The sequence below is a fragment of the Triticum dicoccoides genome, chromosome 5B, assembly GCF_002162155.2.
Source record: "Triticum dicoccoides isolate Atlit2015 ecotype Zavitan chromosome 5B, WEW_v2.0, whole genome shotgun sequence".
Taxonomy (NCBI): Eukaryota; Viridiplantae; Streptophyta; class Magnoliopsida; order Poales; family Poaceae; genus Triticum; species Triticum dicoccoides.
This window is the reverse complement of record NC_041389.1, coordinates 596560812-596571824: the sequence shown is the minus strand read 5'-3', so window position 1 is coordinate 596571824 and position 11013 is coordinate 596560812. Positions and strand designations below refer to the sequence as shown.

Below are 11013 nucleotides of genomic sequence, written 5' to 3'. Positions count from 1 at the left end.
GGACCCGAACCTGGGTAAAACATCGTGTCCCTTGTCTCCTGTTACCATCCGCCTAGACGCACAGTTCGGGACCCCCTACCCGAGATCCGCCAGTTTTGACACCGACATTGGTGCTTTCATTGAGAGTTCCTCTGTGTCGTCACCGATAGGCTTGATGGCCTCTTCAATCGACAACGACGCAGTCCTGGGTGAGACTTTTCTCCCCGGAAAGATCTTCGTATTCGGTGGCTTCGCACTGCGGGCCAACTCACTTGGCCATCTGGAGCAAATCGAAAGCTACGCCCCTGGCCGTCAGGTCAGGTTTGGAAGCCTAAACTTCACGGCCGATATCCGCGGGGACTTGATCTTCAATGGATCTGAGCCACAGCCGAGCGTGCCGCGCTGTCACGATGGGCACGACCTAACTCTGCCACCGGACAGCACCTTGGAGGCCGCACATGAATCCGCTCCGACCCATAGTCTGGAGCCGATCGCTCAGATCGAAGACGGATGGCTGGACACCGCCTCGGGAGCTGCAACTTCTACGGCGATGGAGCCGAACACTTACCTTGTCCCGCATAAAGCTCATGACTCCGAGGTGCCGGACTCTCTGCCGGACTCCGAACCTCCTGCGCCCCTGCCGGTCGAATCCGACTGGGCGCCGATCATGGAATTCACCGCTGCGGACATCTTGCAGCACTCACCCTTCGACGGTATCTTAAATTCGCTGAAGCATCTCTCGCTATCCGGAGAGCCCTGGCCGAATTACGGCCAGGATGGTTGGGACGCGAACGACGAAGAAATTCAGAGCCCACCCACCACCCACTTCGTAGCCACCGTCGACGACCTAACCGATGTACTCGACTATGACTCCGAAAACATCGACGGTATGGACGACGATGCCGAAGAATATGAAGAACCAGTGCCTACCAAACACGCCACTCTGTCTGGCCACGACGCTGTAACCAAGCTGAGATCTTGCCGTTCTGCATTCCCGCTGTATCATCGTCGCGTGCATTGATTGATGGGAAATCCATTATACGCAGTAATTGATGGGAAATCCATTTCCTTGTCTTCGCTAGGCGTGTACCGTCAGGGCATTTAGCACACGCACCACCTGCTGCACCTGCAGCGTGCAGACGGTAGTGATTGGTGATGCTACGGCGCCGCTGCATGTGAGCGCCTTTCCGCACCTCGTTTATTTCGTGTCCGCCCGTCGCAGGAGGGCCCGACGGCACGGTGGATTGGATGGATCCTTAGCTAGATATTTGCCGGTGGAGATCTTTTTTCCTTGCCCCAAACGCGTGAGCCCTGCCCCGATCGAGTAATGATACGCTATGGTGGTTTCTCGGTGCTACGCGCATTCGCGGCGGTCAGCGTGGACGGCGGCGAGCCGAGAATGGCGTGAGACATCAATGCTTGCGGTCGGGTTGCGGCCGAGAGCCCAGGATGGAATGGAATGCTTGTGCTTCTCTTCCCTCCCCGAGACTTGAACGGCCGGTGCCGTCTTGTGAGCCGGACTAGCCGTTGGAGTGGCACTACTGAGCAGCTCCTCCCAACGCCCCTGCTGCCTCGAGGTGCGTGTTTGTTGTGAGCGGTGCGGCGAGCAGACCGACGTACTACTACTTTACTGCTCGGGACGGGGGCATGTCGTGGTGGGGCGGCGGCAAGAGCAGCCCAGCACAGCACAGGGGTCAGGGGTTGATGGTACCACGGAAAACCCGTACTCCCGTCTCGTCTCGTCTCGTCTCCTATCACGGCGCGGAATTTAATACGCTCGCCGTTGCCGTTGCCGTTGCGTCCTCCCCGTCCGTCCGCGATCCGCATCGGGCCATCGTCGTCCCGTACCGGGGCCACCCGTCGGTACTCCTCTTTGTCTTCCCACCTCCTGAGAATGTTCAGTCTATATACGCCTACAATATGAGTTGTTCAAATATACTTGCAGTGCAGGATAATCCTTGTTTCCATTTTGCAAACCACAACTATTTTTTTAGACACCAAGTTGTAGGAGCTTGTCAGACGAAGCATAGTACTATCCTTCACGCATGTAAAGTTCCAATGCAATGATCCCTTGCCCGAAGACAGAAGTTCAGTACACTGTAAATAAAAATAATGTTTTTTTATTAATCTTAAGCAGTACTTTGAATACAAAAACGGTAGTATCATATTCTTCAGTTCAGCAATGTAAACTTAAAGATGGCATACCGGAGATTCAGTACATAAAGTATACACAAACTTCCAAGTCAAACAAACACAAACACGTTGCATGAACTGGAGAAAATAGGTCCCACTATTTTATAAGTAGCAAAAGAGGAGGATACAAGATGAGTGCTTTGAAGCTGAACTTGTTCAGAACCCGACTAGTAATTGAACTACATGTGTAAGCTATTAATCTCTCGGGATGAACACTGATGCATTCAAGCACATTGAGAAGGATGATAGACAGTTTCATGCTCACAACAGAAGACACACTCAAGAGGCTTAATTATGTGTCTTTTCCTCAAGTTATCCCTAGTCATCAGCTTGTTATGAGAGAACAACCAGAGGAAGAAATGAATTTTTGGAGGGACCTTGAGTTTCCAGACTGCAGGTATATGAACTGGCTGTACCCCCCTGAAGTTGATAACATGGTACAGGGAGCTAGTGGAATAATTACCATTACTCTCCAACTGCCATACCAAAGAGTCTGTGCCATCAGAGTATGTAACACTGCTAGCAATCTCCTTCAGCTGGCACCACAGCTCCATGAGCCAATCATCAAAGTTCCTCCTAAATGTTAGCTTCAGTTGTGATCCATCCCACATATCAGCAATAGTTTTACACCTCCCTGTTTGTCTAAAAAAAGGCAGCCATACAACAATATGCCGGCGAATGCACAACCCAATATCAACCTCTGCAAAAAAAAAACAGAAATGTATAAAAGTGAAAAATTACTGTCTCTCTACATCCTTCAATTATTTTACGTTTTCTCCAAGAATTTAGTATGATTTTTTTTCTCGCGAGGTTTTGGTGTCCCTTTGATCAGTCATATAGAGCAAAAAATAGTATTATCCATTGGTTCTAAACAACCTTTGGAATAAAAAAAAGTAGTAACTGCAAAGTGAAAGCGAATAATCGGTGAAGTAGGTACCTAGATGCAACACCTGCGTGTCGATAGTGTCAAGCCACCATGGACGTTTCATCAGCTCCTACAGAACAGCAACCTACAAAGGATCTGCACCTAAGGAAAAGGTTAAACCAAATGGAAGCACACGGTAAATAGCCGTGAAAGTGAACAAACCATGATGAAAGTGACCTTTCAATCGTGTCATCAAGTGCTTTCATTCAGTCGAAGATGTTTTTCTATTTTTCTAGAACAACGCATGAGAGATGCATGTCATTTCGTTAAGAGAGAAAAAACAGTACAGAGGAGAGGCCAAAGAGACTACTCATAAAAACACACCCAGCACACACACAACAGGACTACAAACACGCCACAATATGAACTTTAAACGACCACGACCAGGCCACCTCCCCAATAATAAGAGTCCAGGGAGAGCGACCAAATGAGGAGCTTATGAAGCAGAGATTCCATCCAGACACCATAAACCACTCTCATCCACTGTTTGCAAAACCACCTGAACACTTGGGTTTGCCCCTTGAAACACAATCATTTCGGTGCTTCCGAAGCTCCCAAGGTATTAAAATGATCAGGGAGTTGATGCCTTCTCTCAGCACATTTGGAACCCTACTGATAATATTGCTCCACCAAGCAGAGAACCGAGCAACAGTAGGTTGAGGGACCATAGCAATCAGGCCCAACCTTTGGAAAATTAGTGTCCAGACCTGCCGAGCAAACACACATGAGATGATGGTGTGCTGGATTGTTTCCTCAGCCTGATCACAGAGGGGACAAGCAACTGGATGGGGAAGGCCGCGCTTCGCAAGTCGGTCAGCTGTCCAACACCGGCTGTTTACAACTAACGAAATGAAAATTTGCAGTGCAGGGGAGCCCAGCTTTTCCAGATTTGTTTCCAAGGTGCGAACTTGATGGTTCCAATGAAGAAAGTGTGATATGCATATGTACTGATGTAGGAACCTGACCGAGTGAAACGCCACCGCTGCTGATCAGGAACTTTCTGATGTAAGACCAGATTATCAACCATGTCCCGAATCTGAAGATAGCCAATAATTCACTTGTGCCGTTAGGGCTCCTCTGATGTCAGTTATCCAGCCTTGGCTGTTCAGGGCTTGAGCAACAGTTCGATGTTTAACAACTCTTATGGAGATCAACTTGATCAAGTTAGGAGCCAACTCAGTGATTGTTCTGCCTTGCAATCACCGGTCAGACCAGAATTTTCTTGCCTCCTGTTGCCCATGATGGATTCCGCTGCTACCCCAAAAAGCGCTTGAGCACTGCACGAAATTCAGCCCAGGGTCTTGAGGCATCTGATTTTTACAGCCATAGCCATCTGATGTGCAGAGCCCATCAAAGCTTCAAGATTTGGGTTTGCTTGCCACTGTTGGCTTTTTCTTGACCTTTCCAAGGAAACCTCTATGCCTCTTGTCAATGGCTTTATTTTCTTATAATTGGATTTTACCTTTACCTATGAATTATGACACAAGACAACAATAGTTTTTAGGCAGTCTGAAGAAGAGATTTCATCGTGCACCATATAAAACTGTATCCAGTTTGGTTGATAGCACAATGATGTGGTACTTACGAAGTAACTGTAGTTGGAAATTACAAATTGTATGAACCTAAACTATTATCGCACAATTGACTATCATTTGGATTATCCTGACAATTGAGACCGGAAGATGGAAAGTGTTTCTTCCAAACATAGATTAACACCATGGCCTTAATAAAAAGAGAACAATCATGCTCGACAAACAATAACAGAAATCCCACAAGCAATAGCAAAAGTAAACCTGAAATTATTATTTCAAATGAGCCATGGGTGGCAGCTGTAGGATTGAGCAGTAGTACCATTGGAACATAATGAATGGTCAATCAAACAAAGGTTCCTGTATCAGAATCTTCATTTTATCAACGAGAAATTCAAGCACATCCTTCCTTCCTTCCTTCAGAAGGAGCTGCCTCAGCTTGCCAAATGTTGAACCAGGGGGTCTAATGCCCTTCTCTATCATATCTTCAAGCAGAACACAAGCTTGGCTAACCTCACCCTTGTCACACAGCCCATTGATCAGCACAGAGAACGTGTGCATGCTCGGCAGAAACTGCTTCAACCTCATATATTTCCATACCTTCAGTGCCATCTCTAACCTGTCATTCTCACAGAACATCTTTATCATCATGGTGTATGTATCAGAATCTGGTTGGCAGCGCTTTATCATACGGCGGAAGACCCTGTATGCTTCTTCATCCTTTCCAAGGCTAATCATCTTGTTAAGGATGATGTTCCAGGTCCTTGAGTTTGGGGTGATTCCATGGCCTTCCATGTCATCCATGACTCTAAATGCATTGTCAAATTTTTTCACTTTGCAGAAGGCAGTGACAAGTGCATTATAAACCACAACATCTGGCACGATCCCGTCCTTCTGCATATCCAAAAATGTTGCAACAGCATCCTCGATCCTCATTTCAACGCCGTATGTATGCACGAGCACACTGTATATGAAGGTTGTTGGTTGGCAGCCCCTGGAGCTCATGTCCTGCACCACAAAGACAGCTTCCTCAACACGGCCTGTCTTGCAGAGGGAATCAACCATGATGCCATATGTGACTATGTCAGGCTGGCAGCCTGCATCAAGCATCTCACTGTAGACCTCTCGCATCTTTGGGAGATTAGGCGCTCTCCCCCAACCCTCAAGCAAGATGCTATAGGTCTTGGCATCAGGGCTGAACCGGCCATTCATCTGTTCAAAGATCTCCTGCGCCTTGCGCACATTCTTGGACTTGCACAGCGCACAGAGCAGGCTGTTGAAAGCGGCGAGGTTAGGCACAACGCCGTACTTCTCCATGACATTGAACGTGTAAACAGCTTCATCGACCTTCTGCGCCCGTGCGTACTTCCGCATTATGATGCCAAACGTCTCGACATTAACCACGCCCTGCCGGCGCATTATGGCAACGACGTCCCACATGAGCTGGTACTGGCGGATCTTGGCGAGGGACGCGACCACCGTGTGGAAGGAGCGGACGGTGTGGGCGCAGCCACCACGCCTCTGCTTGCGCGCCCACTCGAAGAAGCGATACGCGAGCATGCCAGCGTTGTCGAGGCGCTCCAGGACGCGCTCGGCGACATCCGGGGTGACTCGGAGGTCGCTGTGGTCGAGCTCGATCTCAAGCCCCGAGGCCTGCCGGCAGGAGATGATGAGCTTGCAGAGGCGTTTGGCGGGGTCGAAAGCCTCCACAGCGGCATCACTGCCACCTGCCCCGCTGCTAAGCATTCTAGCAAACACCTTGCGTGCCTCCAGACCAGTGAGACGGAAACTGGCCATTCTGCTATCGCCGCCTTCCACACGCTGACACCGCTGTGATGGAGCTCGAGCAGAACCCCCGTACTTCACTGCCTCACTGAGGTCTCGCTCTGTGGTGGACGGCGGCCGGCGGTCCGCCGCGGCAACTGGGCGGGGCGTCGCTCCTTCGCCGCGATCACCACACCGAAAGTATCGACCTCCAGCTGTAGCCGCACGCATCCGCCTCCACCGCTCTGTTCATCCCTCCCTCCACCTCAAGCCCTACCTCCTCGCTCACAACCGGAACCCTCTCAACCTTCTCGTCTAGCGGAGGCCGTCGGAATCAAACGTCGTCGATTGAGGGAGAGAAAATAGCCTGTGGAAGAGAGAAGCAGGAGGGCTTGAGCAGGCCGAGTGAACCTGTCTGTTGGGTGTGTATGCGTTCTCAGTCCACTCAAGCCCAAAAAAGATACAAACTGAAGTTTCCGGAAAATAATGTCCCTCCTCTCCCCTGTTTCCCTTCTTTTTTTTTCTCAAATAATAAGTGCCACACTTATAGCACGAAGCACTCCGCCCTGACGTTTTTACAACTAAAATTGTCATTAGAAAAACCAAAAGATAAACTAAAATTTGTCATCCGAAAAAAAAGTTGCCATCCTCACGTCACTAAACTTACCATCAAAACTGTTTGAAATTGCCATGTGTTTGTGACATACGTGTGACACTTATCGGGAACGAAAAATATTGCACTTATATTAAAATATCATCACAGTCATTACAACCAGATGGCACCAGCGTCAAATCCAATGTGAGTTACTGTGACTGAGGGTGGAGATCTCGACAGACAACACAAATTTTCCATTTTGATGCCGAGTTGACCATGCCAACAAATTAATGGACGAAAAGACCAGTGAACAACGGTTAAAAAGTACGGAGTAGAACCAACTAAAGACTTCATTTTATTTTCATGAAAGTTGCAGATAAGAATACCAGTTAAAAAATAATGTGTCCCTCGTCATTGCATGTGTTGCAAACATAGTAATATTCAAAAGTTGCATAAGACATTAAAAAAATATGCCGCTTGTGTGTGATTATCTAGCTACATTACAACTATTTTTGTATGATTTGACCAAGTAATTGGTGGGAGTATTGCTTATTCCTCCGCTAGCTCCCGGCATAACAATTTGCTTGACCTTCCCAATTATAAAGAAACACAATTAGATAGTTCAAAAACAATCGACCATTGGGAAAGACATAGCAAACTATATTCTGCATCTTACATCTTGTATTCAGAAGTATACTCTACATTTTGCCTGTAAGGTGGATTTTGTTTCTTAAAATATCTCACATCTACTACCTCCGTCCGGGTTTAAAGGTCCCACTAGCCACGAAGCGTCGTCCGTTTTTATAAGGCCTTGGCAGCCTTGGTAGTTGCACGCATAGTTTATGGCTGCTCTTTCACTGGTCGCATGCAAAGCAAAGTGAGAAAGTGCTGGGCCTAGCTGCATGCACACTCAAGTGCCTGCTTCTTCATTGGTTGCATGGAGGAGAGAGGAGGACTAATTGCTCTGTAGCCATCAATTTTATCAAGAGCTGCACCATGCCTTGGTACGAGAGAATTGGCTCACAGGACTTTTAATCCCGGACGGAGGTAGTACATGTTTGCCTTAAAATAAAAAGGCCAGAGAGAAGATGGAGGCCATAGGGACCTTGAAGAGTAGAATAACATACTTATTTAATGAAGGTAGAAAGTGGTAAAAAATGTACTCCTCCTCCTATTCTGAAACAAGGCATAAAGTTTGTATGAAACAGAAATCTGAGGTCAACCGCCGATGGCCAATCAGAGCAACTCAAGTTCTGCAGGGCAGTCATTGCACATATCACACAATGGCAGATCAAATAATGGCCCCAGATTCCAAAAGTCAAATCAAACCTAGTTTTTTCTTAAAAAAGAAAACGTAAAAGACTTGTGTCTCAATACATTGATAGAAGTAAGAGTTAGTGCAAGACATAAGAAGGGCAACACCCGGTGATTATAAGTTTATAACACCACACCTCTAGTCGCCAGACATTGTTGTCACCGGAAGCAAAGCCGCCAAACCCCTCGCACCCACCATCACCCATTGATTGGCATTTGCCTTAATGGTGTCAAGTAGGCGGGCTAAGTTGAGTTGAACATTGTTGAATATGATCAAATTGTGATCCTTTCAAATGCTCCATGCCACCAACATTACAGCTAAGGATGTGCCCATCCGCGCGGAGGATTGGACAGAATCACAGCTCAACTGCCATCAATCCAAGAAGCCATCCCCCGCTACAAGGGGGAGTGTCGATCCAGGAGGGCACTTCGTGCCGCACCGTGCGCAAAAAGGCACGTGGTGAGGAGGTGGGTCATCGTCTTATTCTGACTGGTTGCATAACACATAACTAGGTGCATATGCAAAAGGCCCTGCCATGCAAGTCGCTCGGCTTCCATCAACGATCACGGTAAGACAACCACATGAAGAAATTGACCCCGGGGTGGTAGGTCTCCATTTTAGCTTCTATGAGCAACTCTAATAGAATTGTCAAATCCTCTAAAACTTAAGGTACAATAATATCTGTCACTCTGGTCACCCCTCCTGGATAAATTAATTACATAATGCTCTTGTCGTCACCCATATAGGTGAAGTGACATGAAATCAAACTAATTAAATGATGCTCTCCTCCTCACCCATATAGGTGAAGTGACATGAAATCGACGTACACACATCACCACCAAATAATTACACCGTAACATAATATTGAAACATCAAATTATATGCAACTTCATATGGTTACCAACAAAAAGGGTTCCTCCCGAGTCCTAAAAATGTAATGGAATACTCACAAGAAATCACAATGAACATGGTCGATGGGAGTAATGGTCCGAATAACAATCTGAACATATAAAACTTTCCCCAATAGTTATTCTAGCATCAACTACTAAGCAACAATTATCATCATGAAGTGATTACAACAAAGGATCTATAGCAATTATTCATATATTTGAACGAAGATTGAGACGGGGTTAGTGTTGTAGATGAGGATGAAGATGATCTGTATGATCCCTTTAGTGTTTGATGACGATGGCTTTGAATCCCACCCGCCGGAGGAGATGGATACTCGGCAGAATCAGGCCTTCGGAGAGAGAAGGATGCTCTCTATTCGACCCGACGGCGTAAAGTCGTGGAATATTCAAGTTAAGGGTTATAGGGGAGTATATGACAGGGGTTCCCTATGGGCCCCACACACTCTAGTGGAGAACCCCAACGCATGTGCTAGTGTGGGCCCCATAGGCACCCCCCAGGCATGGGCATGGACCCCTGGCTCTATCTCTTCATGCACATTGGCAATACAAAATTTCTGCAGTTTTTCTGGCTCCATGGGGAAAAATATTTTTCTTCATTTGACAATCTTTTGATCCTTTCTGATAGTTTTCTGACCCCCTCACTGTATTGGAAACTTGCAAAAAGAAAGAGAAAAAAATTATAGAAGAATGATGCCATAATGTATAAAACATGATTATGAGCATTGTATACTAAGAAATATCGATGTAAAATGGACGGATAAGATGTCATTGAAGGAAATATGCCCTAGAGGCAATAATAAAGTTATTATTTATTTCCTTATATCATGATAAATGTTTATTATTCATGCTAGAATTGTATTAACCAGAAACATAATACATGTGTGAATACATAGACAAACATAGTGTCACTAGTATGCCTCTACTTGACTAGCTCGTTTATCAAAGATGGTTATGTTTCCTAGCCATGGACAAAAGAGTTGTCATTTGATTAACGGGATCACATCATTGGGAGAATGATGTGATTGACTTGACCCATTCAGTTAGCTTAGCACTTGATCGTTTAGTATGTTGCTATTGCTTTCTTCATGACTTATACATGTTCCTATAACTATGAGATTATGCAACTCACGTTTATCGGAGGAACACTTTGGGTGCTACCAAACTTCACAACGTAACTGGGTGATTATAGAGCAGTACTACAGGTGTCTCCGAAGGTACATGTTGGGTTGGCGTATTTCGAGATTAGGTTTTGTCACTCCGATTGTCGGAGAGGTATCTCTGGGCCCTCTCGGTAGTGCACATCACTATAAGCCTTGCAAGCAATGTAGCTAATGAGTTAGTTACGAAATGATGTATTACATAACAAGTAAAGAGACTTGCCGGTAACGAGATTGAACTAGGTATTAGATACCGACGATCGAATCTCGGGCAAGTAACATACCGATGACAAAGGGAACAACATATGTTGTTATGCGGTTTGACCGATAAAGATCTTCGTAGAATATGTAGGAGCCAATATGAGCATCCGGGTTCCGCTATTGGTTATTGACCGAAAATAGTTCTAGGTCATGTCTACATAGTTCTCGAACCCGTAGGGTCCACACGCTTAACGTTATGATGACAGTTTTATTATGAGTTTATATATTTTGACATGCCGAAGGTTGTTCGGAGTCCCGGATGTGATCCAGGACATGACGAGGAGTCTCGAAATGGTTGAGACATAAGGATTGATATATTGGAAGCCTATATTTGGATATCAGAAATGTTTCGGGAGAAACCGGGATTTTTCCGGAGTACCGGGG

General features: G+C 46.3%; 1 protein-coding gene across 1 annotated transcript; it reads right to left on the bottom strand.

Moving 5' to 3' along the window:
- Window positions 1–3250: 3250 nt before the first annotated feature.
- LOC119311911 (pentatricopeptide repeat-containing protein At1g77360, mitochondrial-like) lies at window positions 3251–6810 on the bottom strand. The gene is made up of 2 exons (XM_037587627.1): window positions 4949–6810; window positions 3251–4565 (listed from the first exon to the last, which is right to left on the bottom strand). Exon 1 carries the CDS (start codon window positions 6619–6621, stop codon window positions 4969–4971), a length of 1653 nt encoding a protein of 550 aa, XP_037443524.1. The 5' UTR covers window positions 6622–6810; the 3' UTR covers window positions 3251–4565; window positions 4949–4968.
- Between the last annotated feature and the right edge of the window lie 4203 nt (window positions 6811–11013).

Bases quoted from the DNA above. Each gene is read 5' to 3' on its own strand.
- LOC119311911 (XM_037587627.1), bottom strand. From the start codon at position 6,621: ATGCGTGCGGCTACAGCTGGAGGTCGATACTTTCGGTGTGGTGATCGC.